Source organism: Atractosteus spatula, chromosome 15, assembly GCF_055471065.1.
Source record: "Atractosteus spatula isolate fAtrSpa1 chromosome 15, fAtrSpa1.hap1, whole genome shotgun sequence".
Classification (NCBI taxonomy): Eukaryota; Metazoa; Chordata; class Actinopteri; order Semionotiformes; family Lepisosteidae; genus Atractosteus; species Atractosteus spatula.
In genome coordinates this window covers 4,306,895-4,332,954 of record NC_142720.1, presented here as the reverse complement: position 1 = coordinate 4,332,954, position 26,060 = coordinate 4,306,895, and the positions used below count along the sequence as shown (strand labels likewise).

The following is a 26,060-nucleotide window of genomic DNA, read 5'->3' as shown; positions in this document are numbered from 1 at the left end:
TGTAGCCTTAAAGGGGGCAGGGGCGTCTAGCTTTTAAAAAAAAAATAAAATTCTTTTTTTTTTGCATCCACACCTGAGCCCCTTATGGTGAGGCTGCGGTTACCGAGACATGGATCTTTCCCAGGCCGGTTTCCCAAGCGATGAGCAGCGGCCAGGCGGCGCCGCCGAGAGCGCCTGGGGTCACTCCGCCCCGGTGCGCTCCGGGTCCCTGTGGACCGCGGTGTTTGATTACGAAGCCAGCGGGGAGGACGAGCTCAGCCTGCGGCGGGGCGACGTGGTGGAAGTGCTGTCCAAGGACGCCGCGATCTCGGGAGACGAAGGCTGGTGGACGGGGAAAATTCACCACCGGGTCGGCATCTTCCCGTCTAATTACGTGACCTACCAGCCCGCCATTTATCGCCGGTTACCCGGCGGCAGGTCCGTGGGTGACGGGGAGAGCAGCCCGGGCTCGCCGGAGCAGATCAGCTTCAGCGAGCTGGTCCTGGAGGAGATCATCGGCGTGGGCGGGTTCGGGAAGGTGTACCGGGGGACGTGGCGGGGCCAGGAGGTGGCGGTGAAGGCAGCCCGGCAGGACCCCGACGAAGACATCACGGCCACCGCCGAGAGCGTCAAGCAGGAGGCGAAGCTCTTCTCGATGCTCCGGCACCCCAATATCATTACACTGGAAGGGGTGTGTTTGCAGGAGCCCAACTTGTGCCTGGTTATGGAATACGCCAGGGGAGGGACCTTAAACCGGGCCCTGGCGGGTCGGAGGGTCCCCCCTCACATCCTGGTGAACTGGGCCGTGCAGATCGCGCGGGGCATGCACTACCTGCACGAGGAAGCGGTCGTCCCCATCATTCACCGAGACCTCAAGTCCAGCAACAGTAAGCAGCATTTTCTCGCTTTTGCGTTTAAGGAGGCCGGTGCTCTAAGCCTCCAGACAGATGGGTGTACCCCCTTTCCGAAGGTGATTCCCGGCACGGTGTTCATGTTTATCCTGGACAGCTGCCGGCCTCGGGTTTGAGGAATGGGAGCGGTTTTCAGTTCAGAGGTCACTAACTGAGGACAATGTAAGCTTCCCACCCCTCCCCAGTGATTCAGATACCTCGAACCTGCAGCTGGTCACTTTGGGGCCCTTTATTAACAATACAGGAGGGCCCCAACACAGCAAGTCACAGACTTGGGGCGCCGCGAGCTTCCTTCTCTGGGCAGGTAGAAAAGTTGGGGCGTCATTCAGTCCTGTGTGCCTGTTGTCATGGGCCGACCCACATTGTCCCATGTAAAAGGATGTGCAGGTCCAGTTTAGTCAAGAAGTGTGATACAAAATTGCGATAGGACAGTAGGCCAGAGTTTGCTTGGCCTTTTTAAGTGCACTAGTTACAGGCTGAGCTGCAGTGGAAAAACTCCTCTAGTACCACTTGCCCCATCAGTGCGCTACACATTGCAGACTTGCACTGATTTCCTTTTGTAAGCTGGTGTCAGGAGTGCTGGAGACTGCTTGTGTGTCCAAGCTTAGTGTGGCGTGAGAGGCGCTGTCTTTGCACAGCGTTTCTTGAAGCTGAGATGAGATTCGCATGGCGATGTGGGAGTCCAGAGACGAGCTGGTGACAAGCTGAAAAGCCAGGGACCCTTTAGGAAAAAAACTTTGCCTGAAGTAGCTCTCCCAAAACTCGCAGACGGTTTAGAAATTGCAGACCGTACTGCTACACATACCAGGCGGTATGTGAAGTTTTGTCCGGCGAGACAGTCCGGTCACTCTGTGATGTGTCCGTGCACACCTGTGGAGACGGGCGTGCTGATGTAGACCACACTGAAGAAGAAGAAGAAGAAGCAGCAGCACGCTTGCTTGTGTGAACTACTTCAGAAAGACAATTGAGTCGAATTCCACTACCGTGTGCAAGAATCCTCTGTATATTGTGCTCAGTTTGCAGTAGAGCATTTCCAGTTGAAGTCTCGCTGTAAACCGTGGGTTCCTATTTAATTGAAAAGAATGTATGAAGAAGCTCTCCAGAAGAGTTGTGTGTGTTAGATGGCTAAGATATAGATCGAGTGCGTTAAAGCTGTTCTCAAGACAGTCATTTGCTCAGTGGTCATGGAAAGGGATCACAAAAACACAATGTGATTCCAGTTTTTGTGTCTCCCCAGAGAAAGCCACTTGCCATCTCTCCTCGGGTGTGAAGGGACTGGTGAACACCTGTATCTTTCAGATAATCTGTTTCATTGCTTCACGTCCGGTGTGACGTGACCCCTGGACCTGTCCCATTCTCAAAGCGCAGGTCCTGTCGAAAAGAGCAGGGCTCAGAGCACCTGGGCCAGTGCTGTCAGCTTCAGGGTCTTGCAGTTTGGAGCAAAGGTGCATGTAGTTATTACCTGTGCAGGTCTCAAGTCTCAACGCTAAATTATCCAATACTTTCTTTTGATGTGCAGTCAGTGATTGTCCATTTAGCCCAGACTGGGTGTAGCAGCCGCAATTTTATCGTCTCAAAAAGCTATAAAATTGATGAATGTGTGACAGATGAAAGAGTCTTTGAAGTTTAGATGCCTCTCTTGAGAAAGGTACCTGGCAATGATCTGTTTTTGTTGCTTAGATCAGGCAGCCTTGTTTTTCCCTGAAAGTGTTTTTTAGGAGCTGTCCAGCATCTGTGTAATGAAATCCTAAAAGAATCTAAACAAGACTTGATTTTATTGCAATGCATTTGGGCATTTCTCTTACTTTTTGCTGTAAGTAATTTTTCTGCTGTGATTTGTGGAAAAAAAAAGCTGCTGTTGATATTATTCCTTAAAATGAAACACAGCTTGCAGTATCTTGTTTTAAATCTTAATTATACTTAATTAACCATGCAGTCACAGTGACTGATGCAGAATTGCAGTGCAGTCAGTTCTGAAATTGATGTTGTTGACTAGTATTAAATAGGCAGGTTCCTGCGTCTCGGCTTACAGCTCAGAGCTGTTGTGATCCCCTTCTGTTTAGTGTCTCAGTATGGGAGCGGCCTGCTATTATGTAGTGGGTGGTGAACTCAAGGTTATTTCAGCACAACGTTCAAGATCGCAGATGCTTGCTTAGAGAAGTCAAACGTTGTTTTTTTTCCTGTGTGTTCAATACGCAGCTGCACTTTTTCGCGCGTGCTTGTTGGGTTTTAAAGTTCTGCACTGTAGTATTGGATTTCATTTGTGAAAAGGGATGAGTGTCTTTTTTTGCCAGGAACATTGCTGTAAGTGCTCGTGGGGGACCTGGCTGGGGCTCCTTGCCTGTTGTAGCGCAAAGAGTAGCAGGTGATTGTGAAGGTCAACTGAATGACTTTTGTGTTGAAAGGTCTCTGTTAATCTTTAGGATCAGGGTGTTCCAACTCATCTGACTTTGATTTGAGTAACCTGTGTCCTGAGGTTTTGTTTTAGATGTCCTCAGAGGAATGAGTTTTCACCTCTTATGATCGACTTCACCTGTTCACTTGCTGCAGTCCCGTCACTGCTATGTCTTAATAAGACTTAGAGTTGTGCCAAACTCATTTTAACGTCATGAGAGGAGAGTATCTGGCTCATTTAGTTGGCTTGGTTGCTTGTAGCTAAAATATCTGAGATCCCATCCTGTTGTTACTTGAAGGAGGTGATGGTTTTGGGCTCAACAACATGGTTGGGCTAGCTTGTTCTAATCTCCTACAACCCTCTGTGTCCTCTAAACCCTCAAAATGTGCTTAGAGCACTTTCACTGCTGGTTCTGAAGAAGCTCAGTGGGTTGACTTTGAATTCCGGAATCAGGTCAAGTATTTTATGTTCAAGACTGAGATGATTCAGTTCTTTCACCCTGTCAGTGTGGGACACTCCCTTCAGACTAAAGAGACTCAGTTCCTTCAGCCTGTCAGTGTGGGACACTCCCTTCAGACTAAAGAGACTCAGTTCCTCCAGCTTGTCAGTGTAGGCCATTCTCTTAAGCCATGGGATGTATCTGGTTGCTCTTCTCTGTACTGATTCCAAACCAGTAATGGCTTTTTTGTCAGGCAGTGACCAAAACTGTACACTATATTCTAAATGAGCTCTTACTAGTGTATTGGGTGATATTATCATCACTTGTTTTACGTTCTACAGTTTTAACTTTGTGTCCTAACAATTTGTTTGCTTTTTGAATTACATCCTCACATTGTCTTATATAGCTTCCTCAAGCTGTTTATTATAATCGTTTTTACTACATACAAATAAACTAACAAAGAGTGTTATGTTAAATGTTATCACTTCATTTGCTCATTCCTGAATTCTTTTTTATTCACTTTTTGAGGTTTCTACAGCATTTTCTAATCCCCCCTAATTCTGTATTGTTGATATTCTAAGTCCTCTGCAAACATGACTGGTTTGCCAGCTATGCTAGAATCAAGATCATTGACACGTATGAGGAAGAGCTGTGGTCCTGGTACAGACCCCTGTGATACTCCACTAATTACATCATACATTGCCCAGGTCTTATTCTACTTGCATGCATTTTCTTGAATCCCTACCACCTGTAATCTGAGCATTTTTAGAAGAAACGTTGTCTCCTACTGAAAATCTTAATATACTATATTGTATGATTTGTATGCATTACTGCTGTAAGGCAAGAGTGACCTAGCTTTTCTAAATAGATGCCACCTTCCAATGTCCTTCTGGTGTACATATGAATCTCAATTTTAATTCTAATGATCCTTTCCAGAATTTTCATAATAGATGTAAGTTAGGATTTATAGGACTGTAAACACTTGATTCGGTTTTGTTACCTTTTTTATGGATGGGTCCTCCAATAATCAATCCCCACTCAATGGGAAGTGTTTTGTTAACAGTATATAACATCTCCCGTGTCCTTAAGTACAATTGCACAATATCATCAGGCCCTGGTGATCTTTTAATCATAAGTATTCTGGGCACCTGCAAGACCTTTTCCTTTTTTTTTTCCTCAGTTTATTTTATATAAAACTTTTATTTGCTCAGAGTTATCTGTCTGTTGTTAAACATCTGAGTGAAATATTGATTTAATGAATTAGTTCCTGGAAGGTCATAGAGTCCTGCTGGCTTTTCTCGGACTGGTATTCAGAATATTGCAGATCAGATGTTCTGTTGTGCGGTTTGCTTCAGAAAGGGGATTGTGAAATATTAAGTAGTATGGAGAAAGCTATCCTGCTGCAGATAAAAACATATTAATGCAATCTCCAAGCCCACACAGCAGCTTTACTGAATACAAGGACAAACCAGAAGTAGTATTGAATTATTCCCTGCCATGTGACTCCAAAAGAGTTTTAGAACAAGATAGCCAGTTCCTGAAGGGTCATACACCCACGCTAGAAAATCCTCAGTCAGCATAAATTTGAGCACCTTCTGTGCGAGAGACATTCAAGAAGTACAGAAAGTCAGACACAGGTAGGAGCAGCTTTGAGGCAACTGATCTGTGTGTCATGCAGTTTCACAAAACAGAAGACGAAAAGGCTTTTTCCAGTCTATTAGAGACTCTCTTTTAACCTGGTGTTACAGTTCTATGGCACGTCGCCTGTGAATTTGAGGAATTGTCTTTACTTGGGCCTGGTGGAAGGTGTGCTCAGTTCCGTTTATCTTTACATCGAACACTCCTGCATTGCACAAATGTGAAGTGCTAGTGTGGAAATAGTCAAATCTCCATTAGTGTTAGCTGTTTGATTGTTTTAACCCACTGGACTCCAGATATTTTTATGCCCATTTGCTTTCCTGTTTTAAAAGATAACAGCAATGCCCTGGAGCTGTGAAGATGCTGTATTTTCAAGCCGTCTTGCACACAGTTTAAGCTTTGAATTGTGTACCATCAGGAGAGTTTCCCTTTTCAGAGAAAGTGTCATAAACTATGTGTTCTGGTAACAGTTTTGCCAAAATGGCATGCCCCTCAATTTGCAGTTGAGATTAATTCCGGAGCTCTTCTCTTGTAATTTACGAGGGCTTTATTTTGTTGAACCCTTCTCCTCTATGGATGTGCAAGAATCAGGCCCAGTGTGTGTGCCCCTCTGGGGGCTTTGGTCTGAGGTCAGAGAGGATTCACTGGTGCTATTCCAGAGAGTCCCAGGGCCCTCTGCACCCCGAGCCGTAAATTTGTCAGCAGCGTGGTGACTCAGGGGTCAGCTTTCAGGCTCCGAACACGCTTGATTTGCAGTTTTTCACTGTTCAGTGAAGTTTTTAAGCAGTTGTAACAACCTAGCATTTAAATGAGTTTGGTGAGTAATAAGATGCTTGATTGCAGATTTGCAACCTTTTTGTGTGTGTAGCTGACATCATGAAGGCACTACTAACATAAACTAGATAAGATAAGATCATTTTATTGGCCATATACTATTTCTTGCATTAGGAATTTGTCTTTTCGCATACCCCAGCTTGCTCTCCATGAGACACACAGACAGGGAGACAGAAGCTTGGGGTCAGAGTGCAGGGTCAGCCATTTATACGGCTCTCCCGGAGCAGTTGGGGTTAAGGGCCTTGCTCAGGGGCCCAACGAAGTAGGGTTCCTCTGCCGGCTGCGGGATTTGAACCAGCAACCTTTCAGCCACAGGCGCAGATCCTGAGCCACAGAGCCACCGCTCCGCCCAGTCCGTGGTTCTTGAAATTTAGCCCAAATTATTCATATCTGAATGGCAGTTTTTATATTGTACAGTATATATTTTGTGCATATACTGGAACAGGTATATTGATCATATCTGACCTGACAGCATTGCGGTGTAGCAGTTCTGTTCTGGGACTGCAGCTCCGGTGCCTCTGTCATAAGCTAGATCAGCTCTTTCACCTCCAGTCTCCTCACTCGAGTGTGATTGTTTGAAGAGGCCAGACCAGTCCAGATATCCTGGTAAATAAGTCTGCAGGGTGCTCGGACAGACTGGGTGAGGAAGCAGGGGTTAGCCACATCTGCAATCGCACGTCCAGAGGCTGACATCCCAGTCTGCGAGGTAAATTAAACTCTGGCTGAGCCCCAGTTTGGCTTTGAGCTTTGGCTTTTACCCGTGCTTGCATTGGCGATGCGATAGCACCTTCGATCTCGGGTGATGGCAGGCTGTGTTCCTTTCAGCCGGCCAGTCAGGCCTGAAAGGTCTGGCTTGTGGAGTTGAACACCCTCAGGCCACGAAATCTGCAGGCTTAGTGTGAAATGGGGTCCTGCTGCTGTGTGCCTTTGTGAGGCAAACCTCTCTCTCTGCGACAGCTTCAAGGCTTCTCCTTCACGTTCTGTAGAGAAACTGGGCAGCAGAAGAGAACTGCCTTAAAGTCAGTGAAAAGTGCGTTTCTGATCATCAGCAAACTACGTGGACAGATCTTGGCCAGTTTCCACTCCGGATCCTGTTTTTCTTACAGCCTGTGCTGATCTTTATCACTCAGATTGACCTCCCCCCACCCCAGTGCAGGGAACTGCTCAACTGTTACTCAGCTGTGAGTAAGTGCATTTGTTTGCTGTTCCACACACTTGCGATAAATGAAGGTGGGCTGGGTAAAAGCTTATTGAAACCGTGTTTGAGTAAGAGTAGGTAGAGGCCAGTTGCTGGCGTGTCGGAGGAGTTCTCATTGTTGAAGGAGTCTTCAAACTTTTGCTCGCCACTAATAAGGAAACCAGCAGTGCTTGCAACTGCATAAAACTCTCGGAGACAAGTTATTAAAGCAGAGCATGCCATAGCTAAAGCTGTTGGTTTGCCTCTTCCACGATCATTTGAAAAAGCTTGTTTTTACCAGCTCCCTAAGGCTTCTCTGCATAGGTTTGCCAATTTGAGGGGTAGGAAAAATGAGGTTAAAGAAATATTAACAAGTCACTTGGTTTGACTATGTCTTTGTGTGTCCTAATCTCTTTAATACCTAACCTAGAGGAATGCTGCTAATGAGGGGGCAAAACTTAACAGAAGTTAGCACAAAGAGTGGTCAAGCGCTGGTTGCTAGGAGACTGCAGGCACAAGAATGCAGGGACCCTCCTCTGCTAGAGAGAGTCGTATTTTCATTATATTTAATCTCCCAGTTGCCTGCTGGTAGAATTTAGGAAATTCGGTCGACAGAATTGTAGTGTGGAGAGCAGTCCCTGTGCTGCAGAACAACACGGAAGCCTGGGCCTGTGCCAGTTCTGCTTTTACTTGGTTTCAGGTACATAAAAATGCCAGAGGAATTGCCGATGTCCATGTGTCCTAATTGAAAGGGAGAAACACAGGTGGGCTGTTGAAGTAAGCCCTATCCAGACCAAAGGTTCCTCCTGTGTTTCCTCTTGTTTTAAACATTCCTTTTTATTATTTTAAATGCTGCACCCCAGAAGGGATGCTGGAAGTGAGCAAAGCCTGTTTCTAGGGTGCATTCCTTCTTACCCTTGTTCTGAGCCATGTCCAAGGGTGTGCCTTCATTGTGCACAACAGGAATTCATACGAAAGGAACGCAACTTGTTTAAACAGTTGTGTGCATGTTCTTAATTGGGACTTAATGAATACAAGTTTTTATATTACAATATCAAGTATAATTTCTGAAGAGAACCACTGTTCCATTGTGAATGCATTGGCTAACGTCCTGTAGGTAATGCTCCCATTAAGTGGGATTAGATGAGCAATCAGGTTAGAGTTATAGAAACCTGGAGGCAATTTGTATTGAGGAAAAAGTAATGATGTAAAGATTCCTGAGCTTTAGCTTGTAGTATCAAACCTGGCATCAGCCTGTACCGTGTATGGTGGTGATGCACTCGGTGTGCCGAGGTGAAATTGGCACAGATTGATTCAAATTGACCGGTTCTGGTTCAGGTGACAGATGGGAAATCGGGCTGTGGTTTTGCAAGGAGTGGAGGCAGTAGAGCCGAGGAGGGAGGGCAGCCACCATGTTGACAGAGCACATGGCTGCGAGGGAGAGACAGGGTTTCTGGACTGCTCCCTGCCCCAGTCCTCGCCGTGGGGGCACAGGCTGGGGATGTCCAAGCTGACATTAACAGAAGTGATTTTAAGACAGAAAGAGCAATGTATGTGGTGGCACTGTGGCTAAGGATCTGTGGCTGGTTGCCGGTTCAAATCCCGTGGCCAGCAGAGGAATCCTACTCCGCTGGGCCCCTGAGCAAGGCCCTTAACCCCAACTGCTCTAGGGGCGCCGTATGAATGACAGACCCTGCGCTCTGACCCCAAGCTTCTCCCTCCCTGTCTGTGTGTCTCATGGAGAGCAAGCTGGGGTCTGCGAAAAGACAAATTCCTAATACAAGAAATTGTATATGGCCAATAAAGTGATCTTATGTTATCTTATCTTGCATCTCCCTGCTGGATGTATCCTTCTGAGATCAGCTGAACGCCTTGATCGAGAGTCTCCTGCCTGGGTCCCTGAGAGCCAAGCTCCTGCAGTTCTTACATCTCGGCCTTAAATCAGCAATTAGTAACGTAATCGGTTCAACTAAGCCAGGAATGTGGCAGTCTTGGACCAGGGTTGGTTACTCCCGTTTTTGATTCTTAAGTCTTACCAGAGGCACCAGAAAGAAATCTTGGTAGGTGAGGTTTTCTTTTTCCAACTTGGGATCCCAATACACAAAATGCCACGCTGACATCGATGTTTAAGTGTCAAGGAAAGCCAAAGAGTTAAAATCAAACTATCAAGCTGTCACTTTGGTACACTTCTTATTTGTTTATAGTTTTGTTTAAGCAAAGTGACTTGTGGCCCTCCAAGGAGCTGAGCAGTGCACTCCCACTTGTGTGGTAGCAAACCACAGGCCATGCCTGCCGGCCCCACCTCCAACACTGTTTAAATTACTGCTGTAACTACATTAATGCACAATTAAATTGGACGGCACCTTTCGATCTTCCTTGATTGCAGTTCCACAACATCCTCAATTATCACCCCGAGCCTCCAAATAGCACCTACTGAGTGGTGGCTCTGTGGCTTAGGATCTGCGCCTGTGGCTGGAAGGTTGCTGGTTCAAATCCCACGGCCGGCAGAGGAATCCTACTCCGTTGGGCCCCTGAGCAAGGCCCTTCACCCCAGCTGCTCTGGGAGAGCCGTATAAATGGCCCTGCGCTCTGATCCCAAGCTTCTCTCCCTGTCTCTGTGTCTCATGGAGAGCAAGCTGGGGTATGCGTAAAGACAAATTCCTAATACAAGAAATTGTATATGGCAATAAAGTGATCTTGATCTTGTCTACTAATTCAGTTGCTTCAGAGTGATCTGAAACTGCTCACCTTTGTATCACAAGGCGTTTTCGTTGTGCGATTGTCATTTCTTTCCAGCACGTGCATATGTTGATATTGCCCTGCCCTGTTCGGTCACTACTTTTCTGACTGATGTTTTCTTTCTCTGCTCTGTTGCAACCGAGGAGTAAGACTCTTGCCTAATTAAATAAGGGGTGAAGATGATTTTATTCATGTGGCTTATTTAGGGTCCTGTGGTTATTATAGATCATAAGAGTCATCTTGTAAACAAGAAGCCACTACGCCAAGCGCATCCGCACTGTGATTTTTATGTTGTGTGGAACAGAAGTTGGGGCTCAAGTATGATTGTGCTCTACTCCTGGTTACATCGTACTCGTGGACCTAGCAAATACGTAAATTCTTGGTCCTGCTTGTGGGCCGCTAACTTCGACCTCATTCAAAATAAAACCTTATACAACACTTAAGCTGATACCATAAACATTCTGTCGTAGGAGTCTCTGGATTGTAGTAACTTGCAGTGTGTTAGCAGATGGGGACTAATACTTTCCTTTAGGACCCATTCTTAAGAGTGAAGTAGCTGAGTAATTAAGTTCGGACCTCTGAATAGGGCCAGTTGTAGATGGCTCATTACTTTAACAAGAATTCAAGGGCTTCTCCACTCTGCTACCTTATTGTAGTACAATTGTTGTATTTTTTTCAGACCTATGCGCTCATGGTCTCCGTCAGCTTCTGCCAACAATAACACTTCAGTTGCAGACAGCTGGCTGGAGGTGTCAAGGTCTTTCGTTGGTTATCAGCTGTATGTTTGATAGCAGATTAATTATTATTAACTGTGAACTCTCGGAGCATGGGAAAATCAAAAGGCTCTCTTGTTTAAGCACATTTTTAAAAAGTGTAATCCTGTATAAAGTTGCAATCTCCAGACAATGATCTACTGTTCCTGCAGTTCACGACTGAAGTTCTCAAGGATAGAAGTGGCACATCTAAGACCGGTTCTGCCTAAACTACAGCCTTTTTAGCTTTGTACATCCTTGATCCAGGTTGAAAACATTTCTAGAGCTTTAACATTAGGAATCTCACTCATCGTTGCCCCAAAAAAGGTTAGATCTGAATCATGGCTATATCCTTTGAACTGCTTCATCAGAAAGTTTGATATGTTGTAGTGAAGTCTGAACAGTGATGAAACAGAGCAACCAGGAAGGCAGGGCAGCACCTGACAGCTGTCCTACAGCCTGACACATCTTTGGTGAAGAACCTCTGCTTTTCTGATGTGCAGGATAACTGCTCTTGCACGCAGATGTGTCTTTCTTCTCTCTGTTTTTCACCATTCACAGTCACTTGTTGATTATTCTTTGGCTTAGTTTTCCACCTCAGCATGCGTTACTGAAAGCTGGTGGCACATGTGTACCCTAACAGGGCTGGGGTCCCACAGCGCTACTGATTGTTAAGGGGAGTCAGAGATTTCCTGTTGCCTTTTTAAACGTTTTTGTCAGCGTAAAATGACACCTCCTGTTCTTTTTTTTTGTTTTTGTTTTTGCAGTATTGTTACTTGAAAAAATCGAAAATGGAGACATTGGCCAAAAGACGTTAAAGATCACGGACTTCGGGCTGGCGCGCGAGTGGTACCAGACGACCAAGATGAGCGCAGCGGGCACCTACTCCTGGATGGCCCCTGAGGTCATCAAGTCCTCGCTGTTTTCCAAGGGCAGCGATGTCTGGAGGTAACCGCTGAGCTGTCCTCGCGTGTGCAACTGCAAAACCTGTTCTCTCGCTCTTTCCTGGCCTCTCTGTGGAAGCTATATGCATTCATCCACTCGTGTGATCGTGTGTGGTACAGACTCGCTCAGTGGCCAACACAATCCCAGCCAAGATCCTCATGGGAGTTTTACCATTTAAGTGTTTGATCTGTCCCAGAATCTGCGATGCACAGCGAAGGCACTTCTTATTATCAGCACGTTTGCAGTTAATTTTTTCGGTTATAAATATCATTGGTGTGGTTGAATCTACAAACTACATAATTTTGTTCAAAAGTAGTTCTATTTTTTTCTTGCCTTCTTCGCATATTTTGGCTTTTTCCAAAGTGAACTACATGTAACTTAAGGCTAAATTTCCTTGTTTTTCCTGGAATGCTCTTGGCAAAGTTCCTTTCCCAAGAGTGTACAACACCACCTCCATCTGTTTCCATCTGTCATTTGACCCTTGATCCTCCATTCTGGAGTCCGGAGAATTGACCATTTCCCCACATCTCATCTTCATTTATGATCGGCTTATACAGCTTTCTAACCAGTGACCTATTCTTTAATAATGTTTAATTCCATGTGGCATCTTTACCTGCTCTTAGGACAGCCTGGGTTGTTGAGGAATAAAATCTCCAAAACATTACCATTACATTAACATTGCCAGCAGCCATATCACCCTGCAACTCACAACTGGAGCTCAGCAGGTGTGAGCCTGGTCAGTACCTGGATGGGAGACCTCCTGGGGAAAACTAAGGTTGCCGCTAGAAGAGGTGTTAGTGGGGCCAGCAGGGGGCGCTCACCCTGCGGTCCCTGTGGGTCCTAATGCCCCAGTATAGTGACGGGGACACTGTACTGTAAAAAGGCGTCTTCCTTTGGATGAGACATAAAACCAAGGTCCTGACTCTCTGTGGTCATTAAAAATCCCAGGGCGTTTCTCAAAAAGAGTAGGGGTGTAACCCTGGCGTCCTGGCCAAATTTCCCATTGGCCCTTATCAATCATGGCCTCCTAATAATCCCCATCTATGAATTGGCTTCATTACCCTGTTCTCCTCCCCACTAATAGCTGATGTGTGGGGAGCATTCTGGCGCACTATGGCTGCCGTCACATCATCCAGGTGGGGCTGCACACTGGTGGTGGAGGGGATCCCCATTACCTGTAAAGCGCTTTGAGTGGAGTGTCCAGAAAAGCACTATATAAGTGTAAGCAATTATTATTATTATTATTATTATTATTATTATCATCATCATCATCATCTACACTTGGAGGTTTGAATGGTGTTTTTTTGTGAAAGACTGTTGGTCATAAAAAGGCACACCGTGTTTATCTTTACTTAATGAAAGTTAATTTTCGCTAAATACATGATCTGTTCTGCAGAATTCGTCTGATAACAATAAATGTGGTTCCCTTTTATTGTGATGACTGTGTAATCTACCAAAACTGCACCGCAATCCAGTCATCTGTTTAAGGGTCCTTGGTGAACTCGGAGCCAGCTGTAGCATCACAAACCATTCCCCTGGTCCAACTAGGCCTTTCGACCCACTAAACCCAAAATGGCTTTCGAAGAGCAGCCCTCAGCTTTGTTGGTGCTGCTCAGGTGTCCTGTATCAATCCAGAACAGGGCAAAAGACGCAACACGCATTGTGCGGTGAGCTCAGGTGCGTTGTGCAACTTAAAGGCAGGAAGGAAAGCTAAAAAATCTGAAAACTGGAGAAAGTGATGTGATGAGATTTTATGGCCTGTTACACGTGTGTGTTTTTAAGGCGAAAGGAGGTTTCTGGCCGGTTTTGACTCTGAAAGCTCCCGGCTCAGGGCACTGTGCTTCTCTGGTCCCCAGCTATGGAGTGCTGCTCTGGGAGCTGCTGACCGGCGAGGTGCCCTACCGGGGGATCGACGGCCTGGCCGTGGCCTACGGAGTGGCGGTCAACAAACTGACCCTGCCCATCCCCTCCACCTGCCCCGAGCCCTTCGCCAAGCTCATGGAAGGTAGGTTTGACCTGGGAGACCTGGGGAGTCGGGAAGTTCTGAGCAGGTGTCTCCAGGACTGAGATCACGTGCCACATCTTTACACAAAGAGAGGTGGGGGTCGCACACTACCCACTGGATGGCATTGTGCTCTTGATGAGTTACTAGCAACCAAAGGAGCAGGATGGGCCTAAGCGCCTCTTTCTGGTCCCAAGATGAGCCTTAAACACAAGTCTGAGACCAAAGAAGTACAAGGCAAAGCTGTGAAAACTGTATGGGAGCAAACCTAATCAAAAACACAGGCCTCCAGTATCGATCAGGTATGAACCAGTCCCAAACTGTCCCTCACTAGGTGCATGTTCACATGACCTTTCACCTTTTTTCTTGTGCAATACCCATGCCACGCCACACGAATAGGCTTGAACTTTTTTCCATCTGGTGCTAGATAAGTCCTTTCTAGTTGAGACTCGACTAGCTGGGCCCACTCTTCCTATTATGATTTTGCTTTGCTGTTTTAATACCACATCAATGTTATTTCACTCTTTACGGCAGAGAGCAGTCGAGCTGCCAAGCTGCTTTTTTTCTAAGCTAGAAATTAGGCCCTGATTGTGCGAGAGAGATTTTCGGCTACCTGGGCCTGCCTCTTCCCCGCTGTGGGGCAAGTGGCTGTATTTGCCCACCTGCCGCCTCTCGTGGTTGTCAAGGGAAACGCGTGCGCCCAGGACGTTGCTGACGCTCAGCCCTGCTTCTGCTTTCCAGAGTGCTGGGAGCAGGACCCTCACATCCGGCCCCCGTTCCTGGCCATCCTGGAGCAGCTGACCGCCATCGAGGACGCCGTCATGGCGAAGATGCCCCAGGACTCCTTCCACTCCATGCAGGAGGACTGGAAGGTGGAAATCCAGGAGATGTTCGATGAGCTGCGGACCAAGGAGAAGGTCAGCCATACGGGGAGGTTTTGCACTGGGCGTTCCTGTGGCCAGTTTGTCCTAATGTTTGTTCGACTTAATATCTGTACTTGAAACATTTAAAAAAAGCTAATAGTTTAGATGTCCTAGCCACCTGACATTGGTGGCCACAAGGGTCTCGTACCTTTAGAAATGTCTTTTTTTAATAGTTGATCTATTTTAAACTTGGCATAAAACCCCTCTATTACCTTCCTGCAACCTTATGTTAAGCGTGGCGTATTAGTCCTCAGCAGGTGCTGTAATCCGCCATCCCGACTAGAGGTGTTCCCAAATGTCCGTAGAGTCGGATGCCTTATCCTCAGATTTTTATGCACCTCGAGTTTCAAAGGCGCTTCTGAAGATTTACTTCTCTTCTTAAGTTTTAATTGGCTATGTTTTTAAGGCGCACTAATCATCCCCCCCCTCCCCCCCCCACAAAAAACAAAGCAGGCTGTAAATTGTGAAATGGGTTTAAGCATTTCCACAGCGTAATACGATAATCTGCTTCTCTTCCCAGCGAGCCCCTCATTATTTTAAATTGGGATTTGGAATGGCTGTATCAGGAATGTGAGGGCATTTGCAGGAAAGCACATTAATAAGCTACTGTACCTAGGTAGTTGTTGGATTCCATCTGCGTGTTCTTGTATCTGTGAGTGTGGGCTTCTGCCATTTCTGTTTTTTTTTTCTTTTTGTGCCAAACCAGCTTTTCAGCAAGTCATGGCCATGAGCATCGGTGTCACGCACACCACGAGCTCTGGGCTTCCCTGCTGGCTGTTAGTTGAGGCTGAATGATCCTAATGGTCTCTCCTATCTGTCCTAATATTTCTTCCGCTTGGATTACTAGAAGGGATTAGTGAGCGTGGGCTACCGGGAAGTGGACAGGGATCTTTAGCGTGAGATTTTGGTCTTGTTGATAAGCACAGGTTTGAAGGTTTCTGGCTCTTTCCCCTGACACTACATGAACAAGGGAGGCTTGCAGGGGAAGCTGAACAGCTCGTGAACTTCACTATCAATAAGGAAATCCTCTTTTTGCCTGAGGGGTGGCTACTGTTTATGGAGCTCACAGAGTAAAAGCAGCTGGTGGGAGAGTTAATTAATAATTGCTTACACTTACATAGAGCTTTTCTGGACACTCCACTCAAAGCGCTTTACAGGTAATGGGGACTCTCCTCCACCACCACCAGTGTGCAGCCCCACCTGGATGATGCGACGGCAGCCATAGTGCGCCAGAACACTCCCCACACACCAGCTCTCAGTGGGGAGGAGAGCAGAGTGATGAAGCCAGTTCAGAGATGGGGATTATTAGGAAGCCATGATTGATAAAGTCCAATGGGAAATTTGGCCAGGACGCCGGGGTGACACCCCTACTCTTTTCGAGAAACACCCTGGGATTTTTAATGACCACAGAGAGTCAGGACCTTGGTTTTATGTCTAATCCAAAGGACGGCGCCTGTTTACAGTATAGTGTCCCCGTCACTATAATGGGGCATTACGACCCACATGGACCGCAGGGTGAGCGCCCCCTGCTGCCCCCTCTTCCAGCAGCAACCTTAGTTTTTCCCAGGAGGTCTCCCATCCAGGTACTGACCAGGCTCACACCTGCTGAGCTTCGGTGGGCTGCCAGCTGTGAGTTACAGAGTGATATGGCTTATAATTAAAAAGGATTCTCCTAACTGTTTTGTAAGGGCTCCTCTATTGCCCTCTTCACACACATTGTAAGTTAATTGTTGGTTTATAATAGGTTATTGGCTTGGGAGCTGTGAGGTAAACACACGAGCAGCACAGCTTTTCAATTTTTGTTTTTCATTTAACTTACTTCAAGGCACAGTTAAAGTTTTCCTGAAGCTTTGACTAACTTGGCGTCTTATAACAAGGTGTAGTTGCTCGCTCTTGTTTTGGGTTTTGTCTTCTTTTGTGTAAACTAGCTTCTGAAAAAGAACTTTTCTCCACCCGTCGAGAGGAAGACTAAAAGGGCAGCAAGGTCTCAACCTTTATTCACCTGTTCTTAATTTTTTGTCGTGAGTTTTTGCTTATCAAACTGTTTGCAGGGCAGATATGATCTGTATGTCTCTGGCTTGTGGAGTATGAGTAGCAGCTCGCCATTGTTTACACAGACAGTGCAGGCTTGACAGATTGCCACTGAAGTTCTCACACACACACACAGAGAGAGTAATGCTGTAGGGCTGTAAGACAGTGCTTCAGCTGTGCACAATAGGATTAGCTGCTATTGTTCCCAGAGCCAGGAAGCAGAACTCGAGGTATAGACCTGCATGCATTGACTCGCTAGCACACTAACTGCGCTGCAGTGTATCCCTGTGTTGCTGCACAGATAACCTCAGCCATAGGATCTCAAAGCTTGCGGGACAGGATTCTGGTAGGCTTCTTATTATGGCCTTGTTGTTGATAGTCATGAAAATATTAGGGCGATCTAGAACGTCTCACCCTTTTGTGCATGGATAAGCACAGTGCCACAAAGAAACATTTTAAGCAGTTTTGACCACAGCAAGTATTGATTTTCCATTTTCTCCTCCATCTTTCAAGGATAAGAAAAGCATATTCTCAGGCTATTCCATAGCAAAGGCATCCCTTAGAATGTCTCGCTGTGAGGCAGAGTTAAGAAGCCTCTCCTGTGTGTAAGAATGTAAAGATTGAAAATGACATGAAGACGTTGGACCTTGTGCTTGGCTGTTTGGTTGAGAAGTGCTTCCTTGATCTAGACATCATAGTCAGGCTCTTACTGGAGGATCCCAGGGAACTGGCGTCTTCCAGGCACCCAGACGTGCCACCTGCCCTGCTGTCCCAGAGTAACGTACCCCTGTCCTGCTGTCCCGCAGGAGCTGCGCTCGCGGGAGGAGGAGCTGACGCGCGCGGCGCTGCAGCAGAAGTCCCAGGAGGAGCTCCTGAGGCGGCGGGAGCAGCAGCTGGCCGAGCGGGAGATCAACGTGCTGGAGCGCGAGCTCAACATCCTCATCTTCCAGCTCAACAAGGACAAGCCCAACGTCAAGAAGCGGAAGGGCAAGTTCCGGCGCAGCCGGCTGAAGCTCAAGGACGGGAACCGCATCAGCCTGCCTTCAGGTGAGGGGCAGGAGGGAGGACAGGAGGGATGGGGGGAGGACAGGGGGGAGGGACAGGAGGGATGGGGGGACAGGGGGCAGTTGGGAGGGACAGTAGAGGACAGAAGGGCAAGAGGGGAAGGAAAGGGGGAGGGCAGGAGGGGCAGGGGGGCGGCAGAAGGTGCCGGGAGAGGATGGGGGAGGGCATTGGGGACAGGAGGCACGGGGGAGGGCAGTGGGTGGGGACAGGAGAAGGACAGGTGGGACAGGGGCAGGGCAAGAGGGGGAGGGTAGTGGGGGCAGGGGGAGGACAGGAGGGCAGGAGGGACTGGGGGAGAGCAGGAGGAGGACAGTGGGGACGGGAGCAGGGGGAGGATGGGGGAGGGTAGTGGGGACAGGAGCAGGGAGAGGACTGGGGAGGGAAATGGGGGCCAGGGGGGGACAGGAGGGGACAGGAGAGTCTGGGTTCAGGGTCAGGGTCTACAGGGTCCCCAGTGACAGCAGTGACATCCGGCACAGAGCTTTGCTAGCGAGCGGCTTTAACCAGTGTCTCTTGTGACTTGTCACAGATTTCCAGCACAAAATAACCGTCCAGGCCTCGCCGACGATGGACAAGAGAAGAAGCCTGAACGGCAGCAGCTCCAGCCCTCCCAGCAGCCCGACGCTCATTCCTCGCCTGAGGGCTATCCAGTGTAGGTCCCCTCTGAGCAGCCGGTCCCGTTACTACACAAGGAAGCTGGTTTTTGTTGGTGCCTTCTTGCTGCTTTGCAGCGAGAGAGGAGTTGCCTTCACTGAACTTTGCATCCTTTTTCAGTGTCTTGTAATCTCTTTTTCTCAGTGCACTCAAACAGGAGGGACAGTCTGTATGTGTACCATCAGGAAGTGGATATCACAAACGAGTGTCCCGGGGTTTGGAGGACAGGCAAGAAACTGATCAGTTCTGGATGGTGTTGTCACTGAAAGTGAATCCAAATCAGTTGTCTGCTGCTGGTATTTGGGACGTGTCTTTGAGAATACGCTTTTCTCCACTCTAAATCGATATACAATATTCTGTTCATTGATAATTGTAGCTGACAATCATGTTATCTGAAGTGTGATGGAAGATTTAATCTTGGGGAGAGAGTCATTTCTGAAGGCTTTAGTACTAACTTAAACCATCTGGCACATGTCTGGTTACATTTCTGGTTAACAACACTTGATTCATGCTCACTTACTTCGTAGGTCCATTCTTGGTTTGCTGAGTGAAGGACAGTACACAGGAATGCATCAGCAAAGAAAATAAGACAAAATGTGATTTTGTGTGAATCTGTTTGTTGAGTTTCTGTAGTTTGAGTGAAATAGAAAACGCACAATGCAAGTATGGATGCATTTTGACATTTTCTTTTTGGTAACCAAATATAAATAATTCTATAGAATATGCTTTTCACAAACTAAATCCAAAATCTCTTGCTCCGTGGTTTAACCTGTGCAAGAGGAAGTGCTCACTTGTTGCTTTAGCCACTTGGACAGCAGAAACATGTCGGACATTTCAGAGCGTAGATAGTACTACCTCACATCGACGCTACAAAAAGAGTCTCCTATAAACGCAGACCGCAGAGGGTGTTGATACTGAATGTGTCTGTGCAGCTCTGTAGTCATTCCAAGTTAGAAACTTCTATGAAATAGGGGCGCAGTAACTGCTGACTGTAAATTCGAACAGAGGTGACTGGGTGTTTGGAAACACCGGTTATTGGTGTACAGTTGTTCAACTGCTTGATCAGATTATGGGGGAAAAAATAATTTGAGGCTGGGAGACAGAACAGAAAGGCTCATATGGAACATAGTGCAATATTTTTTAAATACAGTCCAGTTTCCTGAGGATGCTATGATCATTGACAGATGCAAAGATCGGTACGTACATAAAACCATACAGTGGCCAATGACAGTTTTGCTTTTCTCTATTATGGGTCTAAAAGTGATTGTGACCTCTTCCAGTCACACTTTCAGCAGTTGTCCTTAAGCATTTGATATTTTGCAGGCAGTTCAAAATACTCCACTTGATAAAAGAATTTCAGATCTCAAGTAATTGGCTTTCCGGTGTGTTATCCATGGCTGTGACAGCATACTTCCACATAGCTAGGGTAAAGGTGGAAACAGACACCCAAGAGTGCTGCTTTATCAGTAGTTGATTGCTAGTACAGTATACTATCAGCAGGGAGTAATCAGTTTCTTAAAACTTAGTTAATGCAAGTCTGTGGTTTTAGTCTTTATCTTTCTAGATACAGAGGTTGGCTCTTTTATTCTTGCTTTGGACTTGGTTTCTGCCTGCAGCTCGCTTGCCAGAGGTGATCTGATCGTGGGTCTGGGGAGCTCTGTGGTCGGTCTTTTTCAGGCTCGTACAGCTGTTGACGACTGGCAGGCTTTGCTGGCTGCTCATTCACACGCTGGCGATTTTGATTGTGATCTAGTGACACTGGATGAAAGCAACCGGACCTGGGGAAGGAGCACAGCCTGCAAACCAGAGGAGTTCGAAGATGTCAAAAAGGGCTTTAGGAAGAAGGGGCGCACCTGGGGGCCGAGTTCTGTCCAGACGAAAGAACGGACGAATTGTGCTGAAAGGTACGGCCTGTGAGTTTGTGTTCTGCCCGTGTTTGCGGCGCTCTGGTTTCCTCCCACAGTCCAAAGACATGCTGGTGGGTCCACTGGCCCTGGTGTGAGTGTGTGTTTGTGTGTGTGCCTGCCCTGCAATGTGCCGTCTTCATCGAGGGCTGTCCTCTGTCGTCTGAGGACGTTCAGGGACAAGCCTTCCAGCTGTCCTTGGTTCTTGAGAACATCTGCGCAGCGATGGGAGAATATAAAATTGATGCTGACAGTTTCGGAATGTGGTTTGGACGGTGTGACTGTTGCGGTTAGACACTCCCATGTTTTCTGTGCAGAGTAAGACCCCTCTCTGATGGCAGTAACCCCTGGTCCACCAGTCTCATGAAGAACCAGACGTCTGTCCCATTAGCTGCGCTGTTTGCAGAGCAGGGTGAGTAACAATCTGCGTGCGCAGATGTAAAGGAAGTACAGGAAACATCATTGTTATGGTGATCTGCAAAGCGGACAGTAAAACTGATGTTCTGTTTCGTCCATCATTAAAAAATAGGAACAGTTGTGTAGGAGATTGATGGGATCTTTTTCTGCCAGGTTTTTCAGAGTTATTCCGAGTTGTTTAGCTGACGTCATTCCCCCCCCCCCTGTGTGAATAATCCCACTTTCTTTCTCGGCTCTAGGGATGTGTCCGGATGCCCCGGGCTCAGCTGAAGTCTCAGACAGCAGTAAACCAAAGCAACTGAAGTTCCCTAACCAGGTCTACATCGATCTACCTCTCTGGAAGGACGATCAGGGAGAGGGCGGGGCGGCGAGCGAGAGCGTGGAGGACACCACGCCCGCCAGCTCGGCCAGCAGCACCCCTCAGCTCACTCCCACCAACAGCCTGAAGAGGGCGGCGCAGCGCCGGAGGACCGACGCCGTGCTGTACAGCTGCGCCTCGCTGCTGGCCTCCGTGGCCCTGGGCCTGGACCTCCGGGAGGTGGGCCGGGCCTCGGCCGGGGAGGAGCCGGAGCTCCGGGAAGAGAAGAAGAAGCGGGAGGGCATCTTCCAGAGAGCCACGCGCTTCCGCCGCAGCACGAGCCCCCCCGGCCGGCCCCGGAAGGACGAGGGCGGCCCCCCGGCCCCGGTCAGCCTGCTGGCCATGTCGGCCATCTCCGAGTGCAACTCCACCAAGTGCCTGCTGCTGCTGCCCGACTCCGACGGCCTGGAGGAGTCCCTGCGCCCGCCCGGAACAGACCTCGGCCCGCCGGCCCCGCACGCCATCGGGCTCCAGAACAGTAAGTCAGCTTTCCACCCGCTGCTTCACTAGAACTGGGAACAGGGGGGCGAGCGCCCCCACTGAGGGGTTCCACTGAGTCGGGACACGCCACTCTTTTTCCAACGAGGCGCTGGGCGAAACACCATTCAAACCTCCAAGCGTAGGAAATAATATTAATAATTGCGTACACTTATATAGCGCTTTTCTGGACACTCCACTCAAAGCGCTTTACAGGTAATGGGGACTCCCCTCCACCACCACCAGTGTGCAGCCCCACCTGGATGATGCGACGGCAGCCATAGTGCGCCAGTCCGCTCCCCACACACCAGCTCTCAGTGGGGAGGAGAGCAGAGTGATGAAGCCAGTTCAGAGATGGGGATTATTAGGAGGCCATGATTGGTAAGGGCCAGGGGGAAATTTGGCCAGGACACCGGGGTTACACCCCTACTCTTTTCGAGAAACGCCCTGGGATTTGTTATGACCACTCATAGTCAGGACCTCAGTTTTACGTCTCATCTGAAGGACAGCGCCTCTTATAGTGTCCCCGTCACTATATTGGGGCATTAGGACCCACACAGACCACAGGGTGAGCGCCCCCTATTGGCCCCACTAACACCTCTTCCAGCAGCAACCTTAGTTTTTCCCAGGAGGTCTCCCATCCAGGCTCACACCTGCGGAGCTTCAGTGGGCTGCCAGCTGTGAGCTGCAGGGTGATATGGCTGCTGGTTGCATTCTTATTTTGCTGCAGCATGCAAGGCTAAGAGAGTTAGCAGTGTAAAACACAATGACCCCAGAACACGTCCTCAGCAGCAGTACATACAACCTGCCTGTGCACACTTGAAACCTGTTAAAGAATCCCGAATTCCACCCATGAAATCAATCCCAAGGGTATCACAGGTACGGTCTCGTGCTGATTGCTGTTTTCGTCTTCCCAAGCTAACGGCATCCCCAGTCCGCACACGGATTCAGCAGTATTAGTCCAGGCAGCGAGCCCAGGAGCAGTCGCGCTGAGGGAGAGGCAGGACAGGCCCGACTTCCCGAGCTCTGCGGACGGCGTGTCGAGGCCTCGGCCCCTGGCTCTGAAGAGCAAAGTCCCGTCCTGGGCCCTGCTGAGAGGCCACAACAAGAGCTACTCGCTGGGACCCTTCTCGGGGGAGAAGAGCGCGCAGACCTTCGACATTTTACTCCAGGCTGAAGCCCAGGTGGTGCCGGGGGCCTGCTCCCTGCTGGACATGGACACAGAGGGACAGAAACGGGACTGCACGGTTCCTCTCTGCAGGATCCAGAGCAAGCCCGGGAGACCTGCGGTGTACGAACTGGAAAAGGAGTTCTTGTCTTAGTCGCCTGCCTCACATTCCTGTCAGTAGCACAGATTCCCCTTGGATGTGTCAGTCTGACAATGCGAAAGCCTGTTGGAAGATACAGGCGGGAGCTGTAGACTTGAAGAGAGCTTTCTTTGTCCAAGGTCCTTATTATTTATGTCCGTATACTTAGAGTGGAAAAGCTCAAGGCTTACTTCTCCAGCAAAAACTACAAAGTGAAATCTAATTTAAATGCACATTCCATTTTCAAATGAAATTGTGGTCCATACTACTGTAACAGAAAGCCTGAAAGCCGAGCGTTTCTACATGTGCTGTCCTAGATTGGGTTTGGTTTCATGTGTAGTAGTAATGATGGGACTGAAACTTAAAACGGAGCGCTCTGCTTTTAACTGAAATTCTGACAGCATGGTTGTAATGATTTTATTATTTTTATCCAGTGCTTTGATTGAACCAGAAGGAGATTATGTTCGCAGCTACTGCAGTGTTCATTGTTACCAGGACAAGCTACAGCCACGATCGCCTCCAGTATCTTGAGTCGTTTGACTTGACTTATTTTGGGCAGAGTTGAAAGGAAAGCTAATAACAAAAACATTTGTAACAGGTATTAGGTTGTCCAAGTGGTTTTCTCAAAATGGAAGCCTAGAATTGCCCTACCAGCTGCTATAAATGGTCTAGATTTATTGAATGTATAAATTATACTTTTTTAAGTAAGGGTACTTGACCTGCTGTTTTTAGCGAGCTCACAAACATTATTTTTGACATGAGGAATATAAAACTGAAATAGGTGGAGCATAGTGAACAATTCAGCAGTTTAGAGCATTCTGTCTGTCACGTGACGTGCACCGAAGCGCTCTCATATGAGCGTGAAAGTACAGAACTGGAAATTGTAGATCACTGTAACCAATGCAGTTAACTGGTGTGCCCTGTGAGAGAATGTTTCACAGTGATGGTATCAAGCATTTTTACTAAAATGCATTTTATTCAATACCAAATGATCTACTTTAAAATTAAATTTTCAGAATTCTCAACATTGTGTGGTGCTTAAAAATACTTTTTTCTTTTCTATATCTGCAGTTGGTGCAGTATCGCACGATACTATTAGGTACTGTAGTGCATCAATTTCTGCATTCCATTAATGTTGTCCTGACTCAGTTGTAAGCACACATTTTTACACATTTGACAACTTAAGTGTATTTAGCCTGCTAAGTGTGTTCAATTTCAAAGCAGAGTAATGGGAATTTTGTTATATTTTTTTCACAGTGAAATCATGTTTTGAGATGTGCTGAAATGTTTTATACCAGGTGCTACAAATTTACCTTTTCAAATTGTACTGTTGATGTGAAAAAAGCCGTTAAATAAGACACCTTCCAGTGAGACTTTCTGAAAAGAGTTGCTAGCTACTGAGCAAATCTTATGCACTAAACTACATGAATTATTCCTTTATGCTCTACCAGTTATCTGTTAGTTTTTTAAATATTTTTTAAAATGTGCAAATTTTATAAGATGATATTTACTTTTGTAAAACAAAATGAAACATTCATTTGTTCTGATGGCAAATGTTGTTTTTTTTTCTTGAGATAATGAAAAGATTTGTGAAATGCATCCTGCCACCTACAGGGGTGTTTTAGGAGTAAGAGTACAGCCTTCAGCCTCTTTGGTTCTTTGTGTCTGGAGAGTATGTTCAGTGGCTGAAGGCTGAATTTCTTATGATGCAATATCTGAGGGGTGGGCAAACCGAACTCACTTTGTCACAGTTGGACTGTTCAGCTAAATAACCTATTCTAAAACGTAGCATCTCTAGATCTGCTTTAAGGTCTGACCATAAAGTGCTTTTGCAGAACAATAAACTTCCTGTGTAAGAGCTTAAAAACAAGTCAGTGATCCTTTTTATTTTTTACAACATTTTGCTAGTTTCTTCTGCTTCCTAAGGAGGGTGCTTGGTACAGTGGTTAAAATAAAGGGCTTTGTGTAATACAGTTCTCCGTTCAACCACCAGTTGTGCTACAGGCTCTCTGCCTGCTGCCCAGAGCAGTCTGGCAGTCCACCCCCTTGTGCTCCAACCTGAAGATGAGATCTACGTCAGTGAACCTGAAGATCCACTCTTCTCTGTCACTTTGTATAAATGTGTCTGCAAAGTGACTTAACTGTAGATCAGGGAACAATTCTCATTCTCTCAGGCTTGGGTACCGTAGTGCTTTATAGGATTTAAAATTCTACAGCATGTCAGACGCTAGGCCTGGGAGTAAGCAAAAGACAAGGAAAGAGCGCCCCCTGTTGTGATTCCAGAGATGTGCATTTCACTCAGAGGAAAATTAATTTGTTTCACCATTTGAAATGTGGTAATAGCAATAATTATGAAACATCTTTCCCCTTTTTACGCAGTGTTGCGGAATGCTAAAATTTCTCTTGATTTGCGTATATTTCTAAATGTATTTTTGTACCCTGTAAACTGCATCAGTCCATATTTACGGAAAGTACATGGATATAGATGGGCTGAAACCATATACTTCAGCTTTGTTATAGGGACTGAAACTTCAGTATTTGACAATACCTGGGACTGTGAAATCTAGCTATCTCTTTGTTCATATTTGCTCTTTATATTTTTAAATACTTATGCTGTCCTATCCCTACTCTGTATAAAAACTATTTCTCTGCAAATAGAAATGAGATTGGATCCTTAAACTGTTCTTTGTGACCCAAAATTGGACTTCCTTAACATTTTGAAATTCGAATAAATATTTTTTTAAAGCAGACAATATTGCACCTGGGCTTAGTGAACACGTGAACACTGAGCTGTAGAACTTTGAAAAACACAGCTCCTGACTGAAGAGAAAGCAGTGACAGAGGTATTCCTGAAATTTCTTAGTTTTCACTGGTGACCTTTTTCCATGAAATCAAGTGTTAGTCACATACAGTAAGTGAACAATACCTTTCTTTGTTTAATGTTGTTTCGCCAATTACAGTATCTGCATTCTGGTGCAAACCATGTTTGACACTATTTCTGTAACAGATTTATACAATTTAATTACAAAATGAGGAAAAAAACATACCTTTTGGTTACTCTGTGAAACAACGTCAATAAAGATGTTCCAAAAAAATGAGATTTTTTTTCCTCA

The 26,060-nt window shown here is 46.8% G+C and overlaps 1 protein-coding gene across 2 annotated transcripts; it reads left to right on the top strand.

Moving 5' to 3' along the window:
- map3k21 (mitogen-activated protein kinase kinase kinase 21) lies at nt 1-26,027 on the top strand. 2 transcript variants are annotated; one of them, XM_088933937.1, is made up of 11 exons: nt 1-866; nt 11,632-11,812; nt 13,666-13,814; nt 14,553-14,728; nt 17,572-17,812; nt 18,360-18,482; nt 18,629-18,712; nt 20,238-20,388; nt 20,706-20,800; nt 21,045-21,641; nt 22,559-26,027. In XM_088933937.1, the coding sequence occupies exons 1-11, from the start codon at nt 110-112 to the stop codon at nt 22,960-22,962; spliced, it is 2,958 nt and encodes a 985-aa protein (XP_088790063.1). In that variant the 5' UTR covers nt 1-109; the 3' UTR covers nt 22,963-26,027. The 2 variants fall into 2 exon arrangements, with proteins under 2 accessions (XP_088790063.1, XP_088790062.1); XM_088933936.1 differs by lacking the exon at nt 18,629-18,712 and having other exon boundaries at nt 22,559-24,814.
- Nucleotides 26,028-26,060: the final 33 nt, after the last annotated feature.

Bases quoted from the DNA above. Each gene is read 5' to 3' on its own strand.
- map3k21 (XM_088933937.1), top strand. From the start codon at position 110: ATGGATCTTTCCCAGGCCGGTTTCCCAAGCGATGAGCAGCGGCCAGGC. The intron at 11,813-13,665 runs GTAACCGCTGAG...TCTGGTCCCCAG, and splicing joins AAGGGCAGCGATGTCTGGAG to CTATGGAGTGCTGCTCTGGG. The intron at 20,801-21,044 runs GTGAGTAACAAT...TCTCGGCTCTAG, and splicing joins TGCGCTGTTTGCAGAGCAGG to GGATGTGTCCGGATGCCCCG.